This window comes from Micropterus dolomieu, linkage group LG15, assembly GCF_021292245.1.
Source record: "Micropterus dolomieu isolate WLL.071019.BEF.003 ecotype Adirondacks linkage group LG15, ASM2129224v1, whole genome shotgun sequence".
In the NCBI taxonomy this organism is placed as follows: Eukaryota; Metazoa; Chordata; class Actinopteri; order Centrarchiformes; family Centrarchidae; genus Micropterus; species Micropterus dolomieu.
Window position 1 is genome coordinate 18,327,674 of NC_060164.1, and position 22,686 is coordinate 18,350,359.

Sequence of the window (22,686 nt, forward strand, 5' to 3'; positions counted from 1 at the left end):
CTCCAAATTGTGCAAGAACTATTTAGAGCAGAAGCAGGCAGCTGGTATTCTATCGGTAATGGAGTGGCCAGCGCAGTCACCAGATCTGAACCCCATTGAGCTGTTGTGGGAGCAGCTTGACCGTATGGTACGCAAGAAGTGCCCATCCAACCAATCCAACTTGTGGGAGCTGCTTCTGGAAGCGTGGGGTGCAATTTCTCCAGATTACCTCAACAAATTAACAGCTAGAATGCCAAAGGTCTGCAATGCTGTAATTGCTGCAAATGGAGGATTCTTTGACGAAAGCAAAGTTTGATGTAAAAAAGATCTTATTTCAAATACAAATCATTATTTCTAACCTTGTCAATGTCTTGACTCCATTTTCTATTCATTTCACAACGTATGGTGGTGAATAAGTGTGACTTTTCAGGAAAACACAAAATTGTTTGGGTGACCCCAAACTTTTGAACGGTAGTGTACATCAAACACGTTCTTCTGTCTTACCAACAGTCCAAAATCCAAAGTTTTTTGATTTACTATCGTAAATGATAAAGAAAAGCAGTAAGTCCTGACACTCCTGGTCCCCAAAAAACCCTCCATCTCTGGACTAAATGACTACAGGCCCGTCGCCCTGACATCTGTAGTCATCAAGTCCTTTGAAAGACTGGTGTTGGCCCACCTGAAGGACATTACAAGATTCATTTCAGCCCGGACACAACCTGTTCCAGCTCCTCCCCTCTGGTAGGCGCTACAGAGCACTGTACGCCAAAACCAACAGACACAGAAGCAGCTTCCCACAAGCCATCACTCTGATGAACAGCTGATTTCTGACTCACAGTGTCAGGAACAATTCCTGTGCAATAACCCAGTAACTCTGCCTGTAATGCTCTGCCACCTGTTTACTGGCTAACACTGGCTTATTATTTATTCACCAGTCTCTATTTCAGTGCTATCCATACTGTTATATTGTCATATTGTAGATACTGTATACCAAATCCACCTACCTCAAGTCATTACTCCTGCACAAAATACTTATTTATTCCAGCATCCTTTGCACTATGCTTCATTGCACTGTGGACATGTACCTGTATATCACATCCACCTCCGACATGTACATACTCCTGCATCCTTTGCACTCTGCTCACTGCACTATTTGTCTATATTGTTTTTGTTCATAGTGTGTATATTTGTGTTGTCTACACTGAAGTCTGTGTATGATTTTATTTTATTACTGTGATTTTGTATTTTTGTATGAGTAAGCACATTGCGATGCAATGTACAATCCAGAGTCAAATTCCTCGTATGTGTACACATACCTGGCAATAAAGCTGATTCTAATTCTGATTCAAGAAGCTCCATATGGTTGATATTTGTGCTTAGAAAATGACTGAAAGATTAATTGATTATCAGAACAGTTGGCAATTCATTTTCTTTATCGACTAATTATTGCAGCAATACATTTCTCTGTCCACCACTGCCTACACTCTCCTCACCTGTTCTCCTCTTGAGCTAGTTTCAGCTGGCTGTCCAGTCTCAGGGCGAACACTTGTTTCTGATGTAGAGCGTCATTCAGCCTCTCCTCCAGCTCCTCAATCTGACATACAAAAAAACATCACAGGACTATTAATGCAAAAAAAGTAGTAGTAGTCAGTTCAGTTCAATATGCTTTATTGGCATGAATGTTTAAGCCAAACAACGTTGTTAAAGCAGTTTGCAACAAAATCAAAAAGCATTTTAACAAGTTACAAAAATAACAAATACAGAGATGTAAACTACAAACAGGAATACAGAAGATTTAACACGGCGTGCAGCGAACATTAAGTGCAACAGTTCGCTGTCCCTCAGGTTGTGACACCTGGACACATACTTGGCAGCAAGGTTTGCCATATGTCCTTCTCGTAGAATTACTCTTAGTTTATTTTTATCTAATAAGTTCTCTGAAATCTGGTATTAACAGATGGAATTTCTCAACATATTGCTCTTTTACGCATTAACATTTATGACATTTCAGGAGAAAATGTGTCTCAACCTCACCTGTCATACAGTGCTCACATTTTCTGTATTCTTTTTGTAAACAGGACATTTTATGTCTCCCTGTTTCAATTGCAAGGGTGTGGTCACCGAGTCTGTACTTGGTAAGAAGCTGCCTCTGCTTAGTATCTCTGAAAGTAGAGAGATATCCAGCCATTTCATAATCTGTGTTTAGGGCTAGATAGCAATCTAGTTTGTGTTGCGTTTTTGTCTCTTCCTCTCAATGTTCTAAATAAGTATGTTTGCTTTGAGTAATGATTTGGTTTACTCTAATTGGTGTTTGTAATGCCATGCTGGTTTAAGGTGTGTGTGACAGGTTGCAGGATTTGTTAGTCTCTGCCTATCTCTGTCTCTCCCAGGAGGACATAAGTTACTGTATTACCTCTCATGTTTGTTACTTTATAGAGTGAGGCACAACCTGGGGATAAGCTACACCCACACATATAGACAAACAATGGGCATCTTTTCTCTGGCTCAGACCTCGCAGCATTCCTTCCTTCTACCTTGGACATGTGGTCGGCCTTCATGTTGTCTATGATGAGGTTTTTCTGAGAGAGCTCGATTTTCAGCAGCTGCACGTTGTGCAGCAGCTCCTTCCTCTCGATCAGCTTGCGCGTCACCTTCTGGGAGCCGTCCCGGTGCTCGTCAGACGAGGAGACATCCTCTGTGGTAGGCACGGTTGTCTCCAGGCTGATGTCCTCCGACTCCAGGTCCAGGGAGCTGGACACGTTGGCTGCTGTCGGCTTCAGCTGTTGCTTCTTGGGAGGCATTGTGTAACGTAACGTTATTGTTTTTGGTCCTGGCTTTGTGTCCTCTTCTTTTGCTAGCTAACGTTAACTACCAAGGCGAGTGAGCCAGTTCCCGTGGCGGCAGAGATTACGTGAGATTAGAAAGTTAATTATGGTTAATCAAGAGTTCATCGCGATATGTGATGAAGTTAACGTTAGTTTGCAGCAATGATAACGTTAACCTAAAGCGAATCCCGACCAGCACCAGTTAGCTAACGTTATATCGTTTAAAACAGACTAACCGTTACAGATGTAACGTTACTCACACTCAAAATAACATATAAATCCTAATACAGCATTACTGTGCCATCGCGGAGCTCACAAGAGCACACAGTGAGTTGTTTTTATTTTCAAGGGTCCCGCTCCGAGCTGCCTGCTAACCGCCAACAGTCTAATAGTAGCGGTGGTGTTGGGTGGTCTGGACTACAGCGCCCTTTGTGGTCATGACCGTGCAGTACAATAAAAGTCCGCTCGTCTATAATGCGTTACAATGAACATAACGTGCAGTACCTTCTCTTAACCGTGGGGGCGCAATAAAATTAACTAACCCTTCACCAGTCTCTCTTCTGCCTTTTTGTCTTTGTTTTCATTGAAGAAGCATTAGATGGCCAACCAAAATTTATCACGGAGTTTAAAATTAGTTTACACAAAAACTGTAGATTGTCATTCCGTCTTTATGCATAACTTGTTTTTTATTTTCCGACATTGTTTCCAAATAGAGATGAACAAATAAGAGAAACGCACTATTTAAAAACGAACACCGAAAATCCGACTTTTCGTGTTAATCAAAACCATGGGAAGGTTTTGTCGGACCACTGAGGTAGTTTACACATGGGCAGATGACTGCTTGGTTGTCGTCAAATTATAGGACAAAACACCGGGATTTAACATTTTCAGGCTTTTATTGTCATCATGTTGAAATCTAAAACCTTCGTTAAGAAGACCCGGTCGGGTGGGGTGATGAAGATAGTGCGCGAGCATTATCTGAGAGATGATATTTGGTGCGGAAGCGAAGTTTGCACTGAATGCAAACAGGAATCCACTGTGCTGCTGAGAGACGCGTGCATTGAGAGCAACCTCTGCTCTTATCCACACTATCTGATCCCTGACACGAATGTGGTGCTGCATCAGGTAAATAAAGTAGTTTCCTACTTCCCATGATATGTAATTTTACACGTTTAACGTTACTCAAACGAAAAGGGTTTTAGGATGAACAAGTAGTCTAATATGCTTTCTAGACTTCTTGGCATGCAGATTTCTATACAGATTTGTAGTTTGTGCCTCTCATTTAGTATCTTATGTATAACTCGGGCTAACTGACTTCATGATAATTATTTATGAATGTATAGCAGGTCTTATGATTATTACATTTAATTACCTTTTCACACAGCTTTATATTCGGCTTTGTGTGTCTTTTCATAACTATATTAGCATTTTAACTAATTGCAATGGAGGTGTAACATAAATATAGGTTATTCCTTAATTCTTAATTCTAGGCAAATATAATATCCCATTTTTATTAGCACCCACCCCAGCATCTGATTCTCTTTATCCTCATGTTTATAATTTCTTTGTCCTGCAGATTGACGTGTTGGAGGATCCTGTGATTCGTAATGTGATCATCCTGCAGACTGTACTGCAGGAGGTTCGCCACCGCAGTGCACCGGTCTATAAACGCCTGAAAGACATCCTACATGAGAAAGAGAAATACTTCTACACCTTTACCAACGAACACCACAAGTACAAATATACCATTGAGTTGTTTTAACTGCATCAGATCACAACATTTTTATTGAACGACAGTAATATGTAAAAAGTGTTACTGTATCATGTAAAAGTAATCACAGACAAAATACATTGTCCCTTTGCACATGAATTTACTACACATATTCCCCATCACACAAAAACTCCTTTATGACATACATTTGCTTGTGAAAAGCATGGTATAATTTTTACCCTTACACGTTCATCCTTTTAATTTCTATTTTTCCAGAGAGACATTCATTGAACGTGAACCGGGGGAGAGTGCCAATGACCGTAACGACCGTGCAATCCGTGTGGCTGCAAAATGGTACTGCCGTCACCTGAAGATGTCCGAGTCTGACGCAGATGGGCTAAAGGTGGTCCTCCTTACCAATGACCAAGGGAACAAGCAGAAGGCAGAAGAGAGCGGCCTGCTGGTATACAAATGTAAGTGGTGTGTCAGGGAAGGAAAATATCATGGGACATATAAACAATTTTTTACAGTTAAATTTAAAAAGCCCTGCATATCAAGTACACAGCTACTGATTCAATCATCATCCATTTTTGAGCAAGTAGAAGCCTCCTAAGCCCCTCTCAGTAAGCTGGATACAAGCATCATTTCAAATTGCATCAGCTGTATGTACTACTTTGTCACAACCATTTATTCACTAACATTCTAGGTGAAGAGTACATCAAGAGTCTGATAGCGAACCCTGAGCTTATGGATCGCCTGGCTTTGTCCAGTGATGACAAGGTAAACGCATGCCTTTTCTTTGTGCCAAACTCTATAGGACATCATTCACTCTTCTTTCTCCTTCCATTGATTTTTTTTTTCTTTCCTTGCTCAGAATGAGATCAGTAGCAGTAAGGTGTTATTCCCCGAGCACCTCCCTCTGTCCAGGATCCAAGCAGGAATTAAGAGTGGCTCCTTCCTGCAGGGCACCTTTAGGGCCAGCAGGGACAACTACCTGGAGGCCACAGTCTTTATTCAAGGAGAGGGGGAAGAAAGCACAGAGGTGCGTGCACGTTTGCATTTGTGACATAGTTAAATGCCTGCAGATGTTAAAAGATCTGTTCTCTCCCTTTGGCTTGCTGTCAGGTTCTCATCCAGGGTCTTCACAATCTCAACAGAGCAGTGCACCAGGATGTGGTTGCTGTGCAGCTGTTGCCGCGGGATCAGTGGGTGGCGCCCTCCTCTGTCGTGCTGCAGGATGAAGGTGCAGCAAAGGACGATAATGCTGAAGAAGAGGAGGAGGAGAAAGCGGTGATTTTAGATTTTTATTAGACTTATTTTATCTCTTGCTTACAATTGGAGGAGGTCTATGTTATTTCCCCTCTTATAATTTATAGGTGTGGATCGACAGCATCTGGGTGCTGTGCTAGACAAAAAGAGAATCTTTTTACTTTGCAGTTGACAACCCTGATTTGGCCTTTGTAACCACAGCATCTTAATGATTTCCATGTTCCTTTGTGTCTGAGCAGTTGAGGATATCGGCAGCTGAACTGGCCAGGAAACCCACAGGTAGAGTCGTGGGTATCATCAAGAGGAGCTGGAGGCCATTCTGTGGCATGCTCAATGTCTCCCAGATTAAAGAGGTAAGTCTACACTGCTCTAAAATACCATATATTATACACAGTTTAATTTGGCTTGGTTTCAAAAATTTAAGCTGAAATTTCTTATTCATTTTTACTTAAATTAATAAGTCTCAGTATACTGTACAATGTGCCTAGCATTTCCTTGTCTAACCTCAGCACTGAGCATCCATTTTCCTGTTTCTTTTTTTGTTCAGTCAACCCGCCATCTCTTCACCCCAGCAGACCGCCGAATCCCTCGCATCCGCATTGAAACACGCCAGGCATCCACACTGGCGGGCCAGAGGATCATGGTTGCCATCGATGGCTGGCCCAAACACTCCAGATATCCAAATGTGAGTTGGGACATCTTCAGACATTCAAATCTTTGGAACTTAGATATCCCACTGTGAGTGGTTACAGTTTGACAGAAAATTTAATTGTTTATGTTTTCTACACTTATATGAAGCCACACTTCTCTAACATGATACGTAATAATATGCGCAAATATACCAAATCTGTCTATCAAGATAAATCCATTTTGTCTTCTTTCTTTTTGTTAGGGTCACTTTGTGCGCAGTCTGGGACATGCAGGGGAGAAGGACACAGAGCAGGAGGTGCTGCTACTGGAGCATGATGTCCCCCACCAGGACTTCTCTCAGGCTGTGCTCGGTTTCCTTCCAAAGATGCCGTGGTCCATCACACCAGAGGTAATATCGGCTTTTCTTGAGATACACTGAGCAGTATTGTAGTGACACTTTTGTTGACCATATATCAGCGGGTCTATGACCTTTATAATTTGAAAGCATATATGTATAGGTCTGGTATGCATATATTTATGTGGATGTGTGTGGTAAAGGACATGGCGAAGAGAGAGGATCTGAGGCACCTGACGGTGTGCAGTGTGGATCCTCCAGGATGTACAGACATTGATGATGCCCTGCACTGTAGGGAGTTGGACAATGGAAACCTTGAGGTACACATACACTATAAAGTAACTGTAGTGAGTTATTTGTGTCTATATTTCCATGTTAGCCCACTGTAAGTTATTTGTTTGCTGTAGGTTGGCGTCCACATTGCCGATGTCAGTCACTTTATCAGACCTGGAAACGCTTTGGACAAAGAGGCTGCGAACCGTGGCACCACTGTCTACTTGTGTGGGAAAGTAAGAAAAAACACACACACACACTTACTTCGTTAGCCTGTTTACAATGTAGTAGACAATTTGACACAGAATTTGTTTTTGTTTTTTGCATGTTGGCACAGTCCACCATTATGATTGCAGCTTAATTACAGGACTCTCTCTTTTCTCTATTGTAATCTTTTTTTAAATCTCTGAATATATGCCATCTGAAGGTGCAAAACACATTTGGTGACCGTATTGAATGTTTCTAAAAATCTATTTATGAATTCCGTCCAATTTATTTCAGAAGAGATATTTGGGTTGTATTGAAATTTTGGATATTTTGACAACTGTTTTTCTTGACCAATAAATAGTTCAGTTTAGAATTTAATTGATTCATGAAAAGATATTGTGACTCCTAAAAGCTGTGTTCTGTAATTTTGTTTCAATCAGAGGATAGATATGGTTCCTGAACTGCTCAGCTCCAATCTTTGTTCTCTACGCTCCAATGTGGAGAGGTGAGGACTAGAGATAAATACACACACTTGCACTCACTCAATAATCAAAGTTGCTTCTTTTCCCAATCATAGATTTTGGCCATTCCAGCTGGTGCAAACTGAATGTAGTTAAGATGTTTGTTTCTGATTCTCGCTCTTTCTTTCCTTTTGTTTTTTTTTTTACCAGGCTGGCGTTTTCATGTATCTGGGAGATGAACCACGAGGCTGAAATTATAAAGACGCGGTTCACAAAAAGTGTCATTGACTCCAAGGTATGGTTGCAACACATGATGTACAGTGACAGAAAGTTTACATTATCCTTAATGTTTTTGTAGTGATGTGTGAGTCAAATGCCCTGTAACTGATGCTACTAAAACATTTCATAATCTATTTGTAAGACTTGTGTCTTACAGTTTATTTAGGTTAGTTAGGTCAAGTTATTCTCAAGCCTGATTTTTGTTATTATTTACATTTCCTCGTTTTCCCCTCTAACATTCGATCTGGTACAGGCCTCCTTGACCTATGCCGAGGCCCAAATGAGGATTGATGACACCACCATGAATGACGATATCACCAAGAGCCTAAGAGGTCTCAACAAACTAGCCAAAATCCTCAAGAGGCATAGGATAGCTAAAGGGTAAGGACTGAGAGTTAGGAGTAGTAGAGGCAGATCTATGAGGAGATTAGAAAACTATGAGGAAAACATTTGTTTTTATTGGTGTAATCGTTGCTCAATTGCTTTCCAGATGATTGACAACTAAGAATACAAACAAAAAGCATGTAGTAAAGCAATTAGTAGATATGAGGAATCCAGAACACAGAGTTTAGTTCATCCTAACTCCCACTACTGCTATATATCTGAACTGGCTGTACTTAACATGAATTGTGTTTTGTATTTTATTTGATATCCTTCAGGGCGTTGACGCTGTCATCCTTAGAGGTCCGATTCCACATTGATAGTGAAACCCACGACCCCATTGACCTCCAGACCAAAGAACTCATGTAGGTAACTTCATAAAGGAGCATTCTGCAGAATCCTTTTTGAAAGCTTTTTCTCCACAAAAGCATGCTTTGCGTTTGTTTTTCAGTGTATTCAGTCTATGTGTGTCATGCTGTGTTTTTTGGACACATGTCAATAAACCCATCTCTTGGTTAATAGGGAAACAAACTCCATGGTAGAGGAGTTCATGTTGCTGGCCAACATTTCAGTTGCCCAGAAGATCTACGATGAATTTCCAGACTGTGCTATGCTGAGGAAACATCCAGCACCGCCTCCATCTAACTACGACATCTTGCTCAAAGCTGCAAAGTCCAAAGTGAGTGGAGACCAATGGTCGTGCAGAAATGTCTTTGGTTTTCAAGTTGTGTGCTTGTTTCTTGAGCTAACTTTATTAAAGGACAATTTTGGTATTTTTAAACCTGGGCCCTCTTTTTACATATTTGTGGTAAAATTAATAGCATATACAAAAAGTTTTGGAAGCCGTGCAGTAGATGGCTTCAGCCGGAAGCCGCAATGTATTCCTTCGATGAAATGTTGCCTGTCAAAATTACGTCCACAAAAAGTGCTTCTTTTTGTCACTGACAGGCTCAGAATCCCTGCCCACATCAAAGATTTATTCAATGATTCAAACAGAAGTGAATGAAAATAGCAATTTAGTCTGCTGATCAACCTACAATTAAGGAGGATTTATGCTTTACAACATGTGTTCCTCTAGCCAAGGCCAAAATGCTATCAACAGACTAGTTGCTATATAGCTGGACAAAACTCAGACACGAGCAAACATCACAATAGTCCAGTGGTCCCCAACCTTTTTTGTCAGACATACCCCCACGTCAGATTAACTGAAGTACCCCTTTATCATCATGGCCATTTAACCATTAATATTAACTAACACTTTCAATCATTTATCCATAACCTTTAGCTATTTCAGTTATTTCAATTTCACCTTATTTAACTTACTTACTTTTAATGAACTATTTTAACAGTTTACTCATTACTTTTAGCTATTTGTTTTAAACATTTATTCAGTACTTTAGCTAATTGTTTCAACTTCTCTGCGCTTTCTAACTAGGTTTCTAGCACCCTCAAATCGTAAATTCTATGTAACTAATAACTAACTAATTGAGCTACTCCACAATCTGTCCACATACCCCCAAGTCGAAGTACCCTCTGGGGTACAAGATCATGATTTCTTCTATAAATATATTTGAAGTTGTCAAATTTTTTTCTTTTTTTATTAGGATGTGGAGATACACACAGATTCAGCCAAAGCACTGGCTGACTCCCTTGACGTGGCTAAAGTGGATGGCTTTCCGTACTTTAACACACTGCTGCGCATCTTGGCCACTCGCTGCATGATGCAGGCGGTCTATTTTTGTTCCGGCATGGACAGTGATTTCCACCACTACGGCCTTGCATCACCCATTTATACACACTTCACGTCACCTATTAGGAGGTATGAAAACAGATATTCTACATGTCTTGACAAAAATATGTGGGATCGGGCCTTTATAACAAAATAAAATCGCACAATTGACAAACTACCACAGCACAGTTCGTTTCTTCCCTATTTCTTTTTATCTAAACCTCTGCTTCCTTTCTTCCTCACCCTCCACCCTTTTCATTTGCTGTCTTACACAGGTACGCAGATATTATAGTACACCGCCTGCTGGCAGTGGCCATAGGAGCAGACAGCACCTACCCAGATTTGATGGACAAACATAAGCAGTCAGCCCTTTCCAACAACCTCAACTACAGACATAAAATGTCTCAGTACGCACAGAGGGCGTCTGTGGCCTTCCACACACAGGTGAACACATATGAACACACTGGTCTGATTTCTATGAACTTGTATACTGCCCTGAACCATCATGTTGCCAGCCAACCAAACCAAATTTTCACTGACTTCACTGCAGATTAATTTTTAATGAATCTCAATTTTCATACAAATGATCTCTTTCCAGCTGTTCTTCAAGAGCCGAGGCATACTGAACGAAGAGGGATTTGTTCTGTTTGTGAGGAAGAATGCAATCATTGTACTCATCCCAAAGTTTGGCTTGGAGGGAACAGTCTTCTTTGACACCAAAGACAAGGCTGCTCCAAACCTTGTTTTTGATGAAGAGGTATGAATAGATTTAACCTTGTTTCCTAGGTTAGATCAACTCTGATAAACTAAAACTATCAGAGGACTGTGCTTTAAAATATCTGTTCTTTGTGTGTTAAGGGTCCCACTCTGAAGGTAGAGCAGCACACTTTCTGCATATTTGACAAGGTGAAGGTCACCATCAGCCTGGACGACTCAAATATTCAGCACCAGAAGATCCGCATGTCTCTGATTGACCCTGTGGTAAGGACTGACTAAACTGAACATGGGTTTCAAACAACCAGTGGTACATAATTATAGCTACTTTTACATGTTTAATTTTAGCCTGAGAAAGTTTCTTCTCCCATTTCAGCTAACAACTTGCAGCCTTTAGGTTTGATTAAGGATGTTGAAAATGTAGAAGAATCCAACTTACTTAAAATGAAAACCAGCATTTTGTAAGTTAATTTTCTTTATTTCAGATCCTTGGTGTGAGTGTTCCAGCCCCAGATGTTGAACCACAGGCCAAGAAACCAAAACTGGACCGCTGACACAGAAAGCAGCATAGCAATTTACCCGCTGATCTTCCACATCAAGAAATTGTAACAATCTGTAAAAGAACCAGTGTTGACTCTTTTATGCATTGACACAATTAACTGTTATACCTTGTACTCATCCCAAATGTTAAAATGAGCAAGTGTGCCCACTTTAATAATCTACCACAGTGAAGCTACACTGCTCCAACCTCATATGCACCCCTCTGCTCATGTACTCATTTTAAACAATATGAAACCCTTGTTGCTAGATAAACAGGTGCAAGTCTTACTTGCAGTGTAACTGTTCTAATAACAGTGTAGTAGGCAACTAAATCATTAAAGTGTTTTTCTTTTTACCTATTTGGTTCCATGTGTTGTGTTGACCCAGCATGAAAAACTTGAAGACCTAGACGTTATTGTCTACAGCCCTGTTCGCCAACCCAAATTAAGAATTATGTACAAAATTAATATAGCATTCTGTATTAAAACCCTACATTAAAAAAATAATTTTGCCCTATTACATAAAAATCCTACAATTTTGGAAAAATTAGATACTGTATATTCTGAACTATTCAAATCTCACATTGACATTTTGGCCAAATGAAATTTGAATAGATCTGTAATCCAAAATGAGAATTGTGATAATGTAAATACATGGCGTGATAATAAATGTTAGAGAATTCTTATTTCTAAACCATGCCATTAAGTCAAAAGGGTCTTTCTACAATGTTGCACAATCACATAACAGTCTTCTCAAACCGGAAAAAAAATTCAAGTTAATTTAATGTGACAATCCAGCCCATAAGTACATGAAAGAATGGTAAACACGTGGCTCAGTCAGCTTTTAATTTGCTGGTGGCATTCAGTGTCCCTTATTCAGCAATAAATAGTATCCTAACAATCCAAAGAAGATTCATGGGTAACCTGAACTTGAAACATTCATACACATAATAAAAGAAAAAGCTCTCATAAAAATTTCATGATAAAAACATAAATACAGTACAAATCTGCTGTCATCTGAAAGTCAGGATCTATCAGGTCGATCATATCAGCACCACATAAAATTGAAATGAAGGCATTAGCATCAATAAAGCATTCAAGGAGGTTACCGTGCACATCTGATACAGAACTGGTGTTTTTTGTGTTTTTTTTGGACCAGTATACTGAGTCCAAAACAGTTTATTTAGAATTATAGTTTTTCAGTGTGTTACAGAGGGACTAAGATCAGCCATGGGTTAGTCTTCTCCCTTCTGTGATAAAACATACTATGGAAGAGCATTTGCTTCCATTCAAGCAATTTTAACTTTAAACCTTAAAAGAACCAATAACCACTTGTGAAACCCCTCAGTTCTGTTCATAGTTCATTTAACAGTTGACACCATTCACACTAACAAAATTAATTCAAGATAAATGCTTCAAACATAGTGTACACCTTTTGATTGCAAAATAATCATCTTCAGTTTCCACTGGAAGAGGCATCCCTTTAAATGCATCAACCAGACGGCTCAGTGGTGATGATAATATACCTGGAAAACAAGAAATCTACTTTTAGTAAGATGAAAAGGAAGAGGAAAAGTATAAAAGAAGCGAATGAAGCCTTACAGCATGCACAATACTATTAATTAAAAAACTGACCTGTATCCACAAACCTGTGTACATAAAGGGTTAACAGTACCTTTACTTTAGTGTGTCGAGTGACTTGGAAGGCTTCTTCTGCCTGGTTTGAAGTGAAGGACTCTCTGCTTTGACAGTCTGAGCTGAGGCCATCTATAAGACTGGTGGTACCTACTGAGGTAGTGTTGTACCCACTGTCCACCTGAACACACACAAACGGCAGTCCATTATAAATATTCCATTAGACAGGCATATCAACAGGAAGTTACCAACAAGAATTAAGAGTAAGTTAAATATAAAGTGAAATACAAAAAGATAAAAGTAGCTTTTATGTCTGCCTAAATTAAATTGTTCACACCGACCTGCATGCTGGAATCGTAGGGTATGCTGCTTCCCTCTGCCAGAAGAGATAGAAACATCTGTGAGCTTTCTATTGCTGACACATTGCCCATGCGAGAGCTGGTCAGCTGCTCTGAAGGCCCTCCACCTTCCTCCTCTTCATCCCCCTCGTCCGCCAACCCCCCTTCTATCCCCGTGTCCTTTTCCTCCTCCATTTTCACAGGTTCCATAGGATCCAGGCTAACTCTCTCAGTGTCAACGGGGTGAGCGTCACGGGCCATAGGTGAAGATGGATCTAGCTCCATAGGGGGGAGAGAAGTGGAAGAGGAGGACGACGACAACGTGGGAAGTTTTTCCTCATCCTCCTGATTGTCTTGGAGCTTAGGGTTGAGGATCGGGGAGATGAGGGGAGGGGAGGCCCAGCAACGGACTCTGGGCCGTGGCTTGGGTCTGGCAATACTCTGGGGCTCATTGTGGCAGTGGAGCTGGTGTGGAGAGCAGCTACGAATCGGAGAGCAGCCTTCGACAAATGGGCTCTCATTGCAGGAAGTGACTGCATCCAGGGGAACACAGTGTGGCGTCAAATTGCTCGGCTGCTTTCTCTCAGCTAAAGAAAGAACATGAGGAGAAAAATCTTATATAGCAAAACCAATTAATAATTTTTTTCCCCTACTTTACATAACAAATAGCCTACCTGAGCCTATGGGTGTGCGTGCTGCATGTGCAACAATAGGAGAAACTGTGGGGGAGACGAGGCCAGCAGGAGACGACCTGTCAGGGAAGAGAGGACTGGAGATGCTGCCAAGGCTGCAGTCCCGGAAGCAGCCATGCTGGATCGGACTAGACGAGAACTGACCCTATAGTTAAGACAATGCAAATACATTATTGTTTAACAGTGCAAGTGTTAATTTAACTTAAACAGTGTGATCCAAATACAAAAAGGTACCTCCTTGCTAAAAATCACTTTAAGCAAAAATGTTGCACTTGAAAATGATCAAAATCTACAGTAGTCTAGTACTGAAAAGATTAGTTAACCGGAAATGGATTTGCTGAGGTTCAGATGGACAGATATCAGGAGCTGTTTGCTGTTTTTCACTTTCACAATTATAAATAAATCTGCTGCTAATTTAAAAGTGGTATTAAATGAAAAAAATAAAAATGCAAATTCCACAAAATCAAACCTAAAGATATATCTGTACAGATATTGTGCTTTAAAATTGACATACAGAATTATCTTCATTTGCATCCCTACACTTCTCCACTCACCGTAGAGGGAGTCGGAGCTGAAACGCCACAGGACAAAGGGGAGCAAAAGGTAGGTGACACAGCATCAACCTCTCCTACAGTGCCTTGTACCATGTTAAGAGAAGGCCTCTCCTTGCAAAGATGACTTCTCTCTGGGCTTGGTGGACTGGAGCTGTCAGAGCCGCTGTAACTGCCCTGGCCATCGAGGAAGAGTTTTCGTCTTAAGGAGGAGGAACTGAGACTCTCCTGCACAGCATCACACACTTCCTCATGGCGGTAATAATCCCCTGAGGAGAGGGAAGAAACAAGCAAACATGGTGACTTCATAATGTTGCAATACTCTGATTTGATTGTGCTGGATTTTATTAGAGGCTTACCTAGTACTTTCTCCAAATCAAAAGCCAAAGGTAACGACAGAGTTGTCTGACAAGCAACTGTAAAACAAACACAATTAAAGAATGATCAAAAACAAGTTAGTAGATTGTGACAGAAAGAGAAATAGATGGGGCACTGCTTGTAGAAAGTCATTTCAGCCCACCAACCTGAGATTTTTTCTGGCTCCTCTGCAATCATTGCAGACATACAACCTACAAGTACCAAGAAACAATACAGTAACATGAACATGAAATAATGTACAAAACCAAAATACAACATAGGCAAATATAGGGAGGAGTTCAAAAGTAATATAAACAATAAGATAACTTACTTTTCATATAGATCTGAGGGCCTTTACGGGTGTCTGGTGCTGCCCAGGGGGAAGGCACGATGGCTCCTTTGGTGAAAAACTTTAATAGGAGACAGACAAATAATTACAAAATGAATCTATAAATCATCAATATATTAACTTATCATTTTACAATATGATTAGATTGAAATAGAATCCCATACCTGCTCAATAGCATTCTGACGCTTCTCCTCAATGTCAGAATCCATTCTAGGTGTTGGGAAAGAAAAAGGTTTTGTCACCTAGATTTCCTGCTATATAAAATTTACTCTCTGGATTTGATACATTAGGATGGGCTTAATTAAGTCAAACAACACTTTTACTTTGTTAGGCACCATTTCTTCTTTCATATCTACTATGGTTCAGTAAAGTTACATACCTTGTCTGGCTGAGGTAAAAAGATTGTCGCTGGATTTCCTCTGGGTCTATGTGTACTGGATGAAGACTGGCCATTTCATCAATAGACCAGTTGAACTTGGGAGGAGTCTTGGGGAAAAGACAGATGACGACGTGAATAAAACACTACATTCATCCTTCTGTTGAGCAAACTGGACATAACACAGTATTTTGATATTTGCAGTAGGATATGTGTCTGTGCATGTGTCACATAGCAGTAGGTCTAAAAGATTTGAGGTGTGGTCAAGCTTACAGATTTGCAAGCCTTGGACTTGAAGACAGATGGACTTGGCACCAGGGCTTCACGGAGGTGATGGTAGTCATTGGGACTTTCAAAGGGGTTTCTGATGGAAGGCCTGCCTGGAGTCTCTGGAGTGATCTGTACCTCAACATGATCCCCCATCTTAACTGGCAACAACAAATATTCAAGTCAGCATAAAGGAAAATAACATTTCATAAATATAGATTTTTTTTGGTTTGGTAACGTTTCGTTAGCTACAAGACTTACGTTACCCTGTTTCTACAGCGTAGAAGGTAACTCAGCACTTCATTTAGTGTTGCGAACAGAAGAAATACAGCGTTTAACCTTCGACTTCCTTCTGTCCTCTTTCTTAACACACCCCGTTAATTAAAAAACGAAAGGTACATTTAAACATTAGCTGCATACGTTTTAATGTTGGTACTTACAACGGTTAATGAGTCAAGACTTTGAACACACTTTAAAACAATCTTCATTGAGGAGTCCCCAAACAATCAGCAGAGAGGGTTCAAACGTTTATTTCAATTTTGCCTACAAGGCCCGCTAGCCAATAGAAATATTGCAGGAAGTTCTTGGGAACCAATCAATGAACGAAATCATGTCGTCACTTCCTCCTCCGGTTTTGACATTAGCGGGCAAGGTAGCTAGCTGCTAATATTGTCCCTCAATGATTGTGCAATTCTAATTTTTGGAGCTCTTATCAAAAATGAATACAAAACGCTTAAAGTCTGCCTGAACTATTATAGTATCTCTTGCGTCGCATCAGATAACTATTTAAGTCTTATGTAAGCCACCTGCTAGCAAGTGTTGGCTAATTATATTATTTGTAAACTATGGCAAGTGCAGCAAATGCAAACCTAAACGCAGTCCGGGAGACAATGGATGGTAAATATATGTTTAATCTACAGCAGCAGTTTATTTATGTGTAAAATTACTTTAAATTCAGTTGCAAATAACTGGCTTTTTTGCTAACCTCCATCTTGTTTGTAATTGTATTGCTAGCAGTAAAGTTTTGTCCCGTTGTCACTAGAAAATGAATCTAACTTTGGTCAATTGGCACCTTCTTCCTCCCAACAGTGTTGTTGGAGATCTCCAGGTTGCTGAACACTGGTTTGGACATGGAGTCTCTGTCTATATGTGTGAGACTGTGTGAGCAGGGCATCAACCCAGAAGCTTTGTCTGCAGTCATTAAAGAACTGCGTAAAGCTTCTGAATCCCTCAAGGTACAGAAACAGGCTCCCAAAAAGCTAACCTTTTATATTAACGAGGAAACTTGTTTTTTGAGGTGGGTATTGACGGAGCTCAGTTAAGTCCAGTGTTAAAGTGAAATTATAAGACCTCCATGTGGTGTCTTTAACCTCTCCATTCCAAAGACAGGATCTTTCATTTGCACTGATATAACTGGGAGAACAGCAGAAAACCCTCACATTTTGGAAGCTGTAATCAGGGTGTTGTCAAGTGTTTGGCATTTGTATTGGAGAAATGAGTTACATACATCAACCGATAGTTTCAGCACATATTCAGATGTTAATGTTAGTTCAACAGCCTACACCAGCACTGAAAACTAGTGTAGTGTCAGACTGAGAGTTGAGATGCCTGAAGCTGCAATCTATATCGTGGTTTTGGTGTCACAACCTAAAATCTTCTGAAATTGAAAACATAACAAATTAACAAAGCTCTTAGATGTTAATGTTTCTAGTGACATGGTATAAGGTAAGGTGATATGACAATATATAAAATGAGACAATAAAAAATGTCAGCTGTCAGAGAATTTGCCATGCTATTTATGCTGAGGTGTACCTCCCTTGAGTATCTCTGGGCGTATTAGGCCATTGTGAGCAATGTTGCATATTCACGAGCATGGCTGTTAACAGCAGTATTGTTAATGATTTTTGCACAAATGTGATAAGGTATATTAATTTGTAAGGTATCTGGTTGATTATCCAAAGAACAGACAATCCTGTCTGGTTATTTTATCCATAAAGAGTTAGATTTTTCCAGAAAAGTTTTTGTAACCATAACGTCATCTATCTATATTTCTCTCTCCTAACATAGTATCATATTCCTAGAGTTTTGTTCTGTATGGACTGTTGAATTTGGTTACCTCTTTTACATCACCATCTGTCATATGTTTTCGATGACCATAATATCTCATGAACCAAAATATCTGTTTTTGTGCCAAACAAAATGGCAAGATAATATTTGTAAAAGGGGGCTGACATATGAGTGTCAATCATGAAGGCAACATTTCAATCACTATTGAGGAAAACTGGTGGAGAAATATATCTTGTCATCCAGGCAAGAAGGGAAAGCCTGAAAACAAATGTATGCAAAATGTGAGTTCCTAATATTCATTTTGGTGTAGCTTTTGTGACTAACCCTCAATTTTGAAAACACATTTTTGAATTTATTCCTGTGCAGTTGTAACCTGTCCATAAAGCAGGTGTAATTTGATTACAAGAAAAAACACTGTATAATCTGATAATTAATCATTGTGATGCATCATTGCTGAATATTTATTTTCTCTTTCAGGCTTCCGAAAACTGCACCAACTGAAGTTGCACCCTGATCAACTCGGGGAACTTTGATGGGATCATGCCCCATTGCTGGATCTGTACCTACCATGGACTCGCCAATCAGATTTGTCTGAGTGTTTGCACACTGTCCTCTCACTTTGTGACTAACTGCTCCTGTTTTTTGCTTTTACTTGTGTCTCAGTTTTTTTTGTTTTTTTTTTTAAAGGTATGAACCTCCAGTCCTCTTCCTAAACAATATTCTTCTCCTTACATAAGCGTGAGCTCATACATTCTGCCTCAAATTTGGGTTTGCTCCAAGTCCCTCCTGCTATTTGTAAAGTGTAAACTGAGAGTGGCGTTAGCATTGACATCCTGCCTTAATTTAAAAGCATACCTCTTATTTCTCTCAGTCAACTTGTGTTGCACTTTTCATAAGAAAATGGTTTTTTTTATGTGAATTGTATATAATTAGTTATGAATTGTTTTTATTTTACAACTTAATCCTTTTGTCATTTCCATTGTCCATGTAACCATCAATGAGGGACCTACATCTAAATTTAAATGTTACAGTTGACGGCCACAAGGTGGTGTTGTGCCATACTTATTCTAGTCTGAGGTATAGGTATTCATTGAGCGTTAGGTTTTAACTGCAAGTTTCCTATCTCGTGAGTTTTCCTGATGTTTAAGAGAAATGAAATTCTGTGATCTTATCAGGTTCTCTGTGAATCAGATATACCGTATTTATTTACCAGGACAGTGCTGTTTTTTTTCTGTGTTGTCTTGATCCTGTTATAAAATGTTGCAAAGCATTTTCCCACAGTGAATCATAAAGGTTTCAGATTTTTACAATGGAAACGCTCTTTCCTGTCACACTATGTGAAAGAGACATAGATTGAGGTAGAACATTTCACAATAATACAGACAGAGACCATGCATGGGTGATCACATCAACGTGTATTAGAGAAGACATTAACAAGGGTCATTCTTTACAGCAGGACGTCCTGTTGAACTGAAATCCTTGCCCCCTTTATGTTTGTACTCTATCCAGAAAAGTATTTGATATATTGCAAACTTTACACAAAAAAAAACATGTCTTTGATCAACCAAAAATAAAGCCCCTACATCATGTGTCTAACCACACAGAGCAATGTTGTTTCTCCGCTGTCTGTAAAATAGCTCTATTCATCTTCGAGACGAGGGCAAAATGCTGAGAGCACAGAACACAATAGACAGGCTAGAGGCGACCTCTCATCCGCAAGGGCTTGAATCACTAGCTTTTGAATGTGTGTGTGTGTGTGTGCATTTGTGTCCCTCCTGTGTGTGTGAGTTTAGGTGTTCATGCAGTGCGGTAGATGTCTACAAATGAGTAGCCCCTAAGCCATCTGACAGTAACGCCTCACCCCTCACAGGCACACCATGGAGAACTCGACGGAGAAAGCTGGCGAGTGAGCAGGAGAGCATGTGTGTATGTGTGTGTAAGCATTTCTGTCTTCCTCTGCTTTGTCTCGCCATCTTGACTGACGGGATGTGAGAGTAAATCTCTGTACTGCTGCTTTGATCTCTAAACACAGTATCTCCCTGTTCCCCAATACCAGCATCATGTTAGCCAAGTATGAGAGGCATAAAGACAATGCAGTGGTTCTTCTTGATAACCCATATGCCTGAACAACCCCTGGTCTCTCTGGGGGGTGAGTTGCACAAAGTGTCGACGGAGGGAGACCCACATTGAGAATCCTTTACTTTTACAAAAGAAAATAGTTATGCATGGCTTGATTGGCTACTGTGGGCGTGGGATTCAGGATGCATTGCTCTCTGTTTGATGTGTTTGAAGGGTTTCTCCTGATCCTAGCCAGCTACTTTGATCTCTGTAAAACAAAATATTCACAAATCCCATAGTCCTGACTGAGAGATTAGCGTCCATATATACATAAACATCTGAGAGGTGTTCAACTAGGGCACTGGTCAGGTCACATGACTGTTGAGGCAAGCAGGTCCTCACATCAGAACTTCTAAAGGTGTTTATGTTTGTATGTCTGATAATTATCCAGGCTGAGGATTATTTTTCTGATAAATGAGGGCAGTCTCATTTAAAAATGAAAGAACTATGTTTTGCAATTATGGTTCAAGTGTGTGCACTGGATATTATAAAAATAATTAGACCGGACTGATTAGGAGTTCCTTATGGAAAGATGGTCTGTTGATGTTTGTCCAAACATAAAATACAAACATATTGTCTCAGTGTAAGGAAGCAGAGTTTAACCAAAAGTCAAAGATCTCTGTGCAGAGTTATGTTTAGGTTACTAATTACCAGAAGACATAAACAGGTAGGTTTAATAGTCTCCCTTCAGAGACAAGGCTTTGTTTGTTATGTCCATTTTATGTTTAATTGATTATTTCAGGGCTAGAATTTTTAGTTAAAAGACCCCCTATTTCTGATGAGCTCTTGATTATTAGTTGGATGATTATTAATAAGTTGTTTGTGGCAGATTTAATTTATGGAGCTTAGGGCAGGAGACAAAGTTATATGCTTGTATGACAAATGTTTGACCTCTTCAACAAAATTTATGGTGTCTTATAAATCAATGTGGGCTGGGCACTCAAGTATTAAGTAGGCCTACATTTCAGAGGTACTTGTACTTTACTTCAGTATCTTAATTGCATGCTACTTTATACTACTAGAATATACATATAAAATACAATGCATTGTTATACGCTAGATTTAACCATCCAACAGTAAATAAAAGCAAGCCCTTTAAGTTTAATTTGATGCTTTAAGGACATTTTTCTAGTAATATTAACATACGTTTACTTAAATCAAGACATTGTGTTATTTCTACTTTCTCTTAAGTAAAGAATCTGAATACTTGTTCCATAACTGACAATAAATTACATAACTAATTAAGCAGAGAGCAGAATATTCTGAATGCCCTGAAACCCATTTGGTGACACCTTAGAGCAGTGTTTATCCTGAAGAGACCACAATAGATCTGTATTCTGGCATCAAAGTGACTGCTTTATTAATAGTTCTGTAACTGATCCAGCCTGCCTGACTCTCATCCTTCTACTACGTGGAAGCTTCACCGACTGTATTTGCCCTGAGAGGAGTTCTGTGACCTTGTTACAGCTTTCTCCAATACACCACCCATGATTAAATACAGGCCACACTTTTACACCGTAAGATTATACTGTTTAGATCCCAATTAAATTCACAGCAAGGAAATTGGATCATAAACTCTTTAAAGGATCGTTAACAATCATTAGACAGGATAATGGCATGGCAATCAAAATATGTAAAAAAAAAACAAAAACAAAAAAAAACTTCCAAAGTCTTTTAGTGACTTTGTTATTTTTGGACATTTTCCAAGCTGATTAATGTAGAATTGATTGATTTACAGTTGTAATTAGCTGTCTTCTGCATAGATGCATAATAATTGTATATGTGCCTGCTTGTTTTAAAGTATTAATTGATTTCATTAACAAAAGCAGTTAATTGAATAACAATTAACAAAGTTGGTGATGGCATCAGCGCAGCACGTGCAAACTCCCTTGTGTTTTCACTATGATGATAATGAAACCACCTTTTTATCAGATTGGAATTTTGTGTGTTGGACTATGTAATGACTAATATGATATTGGGCTTATTAGTTTATTCAAGTGGCTCACTGAGGCGTTAAGCTGGTATTGAACGCGCTGTGTTTAACAGGTAGGCACCATATGCTGCCTTAATCAGACATTGGAATCACATTTGTTTGTTAAATTGTCTTCTAATAAAAGCAGGTAGTAAAACAACTTGAGCTAATTCAATTTCAGGCGAGTTTGGGTGAAGTGAACAGCTGTTCATATTTGTTGAATTGTTTTAACATTCCCTCTCTTGTGTTTTTTCATGTCTTTCTTTTTTTAAAGGTTTAACTCCAACAGCCTGTTTGTTCTTCAACTTTTCTTGTAAAAAATAGAGATGGAGGGTGGACTAGCTGTCCACTCTCCTTAAAAGAAGACAATACCAGGCATATTGTAGTGACAGCTTGCATTGTGTGTGTGTGTGTGTGTGTGTGTGTGTGTGTGTGTGTGTGTGTGTAAGAAAAAGAGGGAGAGAAAGGAGACAGGAGATAGAGCATGTGTGTTACGAAAACAGAAAAATTGTGTGTGTGCGTGTGCGTGCGTGTGTGCGTGCGTGTGTGTGTGCGCATGTGTGTGTACAGTGACAGCTTGTATTCTCCGTGATTAATGATGTGCTGTGTGAC

The 22,686-nt window shown here is 39.7% G+C and overlaps 4 protein-coding genes across 4 annotated transcripts in view; 2 read left to right on the top strand and 2 right to left on the bottom strand.

The window, feature by feature from the left end:
* The window catches only part of pibf1 (progesterone immunomodulatory binding factor 1), a 27,970-nt gene extending 24,734 nt beyond the window's left edge, over window positions 1–3,236 (bottom strand). The window contains exons 1-2 of the mRNA XM_046069993.1: window positions 2,514–3,236; window positions 1,473–1,573 (exon numbers count right to left, since the gene is read on the bottom strand). Coding sequence (XP_045925949.1) covers window positions 1,473–1,573; window positions 2,514–2,780 — 368 coding nt within the window. The 5' untranslated portion in view covers window positions 2,781–3,236. The remainder of the gene's footprint in view (window positions 1–1,472; window positions 1,574–2,513) is intronic.
* On the top strand, window positions 2,597–11,712 carry dis3 (DIS3 exosome endoribonuclease and 3'-5' exoribonuclease). Its single transcript, XM_046069990.1, has 21 exons — window positions 2,597–3,929; window positions 4,381–4,538; window positions 4,792–4,988; window positions 5,222–5,295; window positions 5,390–5,557; window positions 5,641–5,805; window positions 6,024–6,137; window positions 6,332–6,469; window positions 6,677–6,823; window positions 6,973–7,089; window positions 7,177–7,278; window positions 7,690–7,754; window positions 7,921–8,005; window positions 8,243–8,370; window positions 8,649–8,735; window positions 8,893–9,049; window positions 9,975–10,189; window positions 10,375–10,543; window positions 10,698–10,856; window positions 10,958–11,080; window positions 11,299–11,712. Exons 1-21 carry the CDS (start codon window positions 3,711–3,713, stop codon window positions 11,365–11,367), a joined length of 2,856 nt encoding a protein of 951 aa, XP_045925946.1. The 5' UTR covers window positions 2,597–3,710; the 3' UTR covers window positions 11,368–11,712.
* Window positions 11,713–12,117: 405 nt separating this feature from the next.
* Window positions 12,118–16,492, bottom strand: bora (bora aurora kinase A activator). Its single transcript, XM_046069991.1, has 12 exons — window positions 16,358–16,492; window positions 15,924–16,078; window positions 15,654–15,760; window positions 15,439–15,484; window positions 15,257–15,335; window positions 15,093–15,137; window positions 14,928–14,984; window positions 14,572–14,837; window positions 14,000–14,162; window positions 13,329–13,912; window positions 13,028–13,168; window positions 12,118–12,878 (listed from the first exon to the last, which is right to left on the bottom strand). Exons 2-12 carry the CDS (start codon window positions 16,071–16,073, stop codon window positions 12,858–12,860), a joined length of 1,659 nt encoding a protein of 552 aa, XP_045925947.1. The 5' UTR covers window positions 16,074–16,078; window positions 16,358–16,492; the 3' UTR covers window positions 12,118–12,857.
* A 36-nt stretch (window positions 16,493–16,528) lies between these two features.
* On the top strand, window positions 16,529–19,589 carry mzt1 (mitotic spindle organizing protein 1). The gene is made up of 3 exons (XM_046069992.1): window positions 16,529–16,814; window positions 17,007–17,152; window positions 18,462–19,589. The coding sequence occupies exons 1-3, from the start codon at window positions 16,763–16,765 to the stop codon at window positions 18,483–18,485; spliced, it is 222 nt and encodes a 73-aa protein (XP_045925948.1). The 5' UTR covers window positions 16,529–16,762; the 3' UTR covers window positions 18,486–19,589.
* The last annotated feature ends 3,097 nt before the right edge of the window (window positions 19,590–22,686 follow it).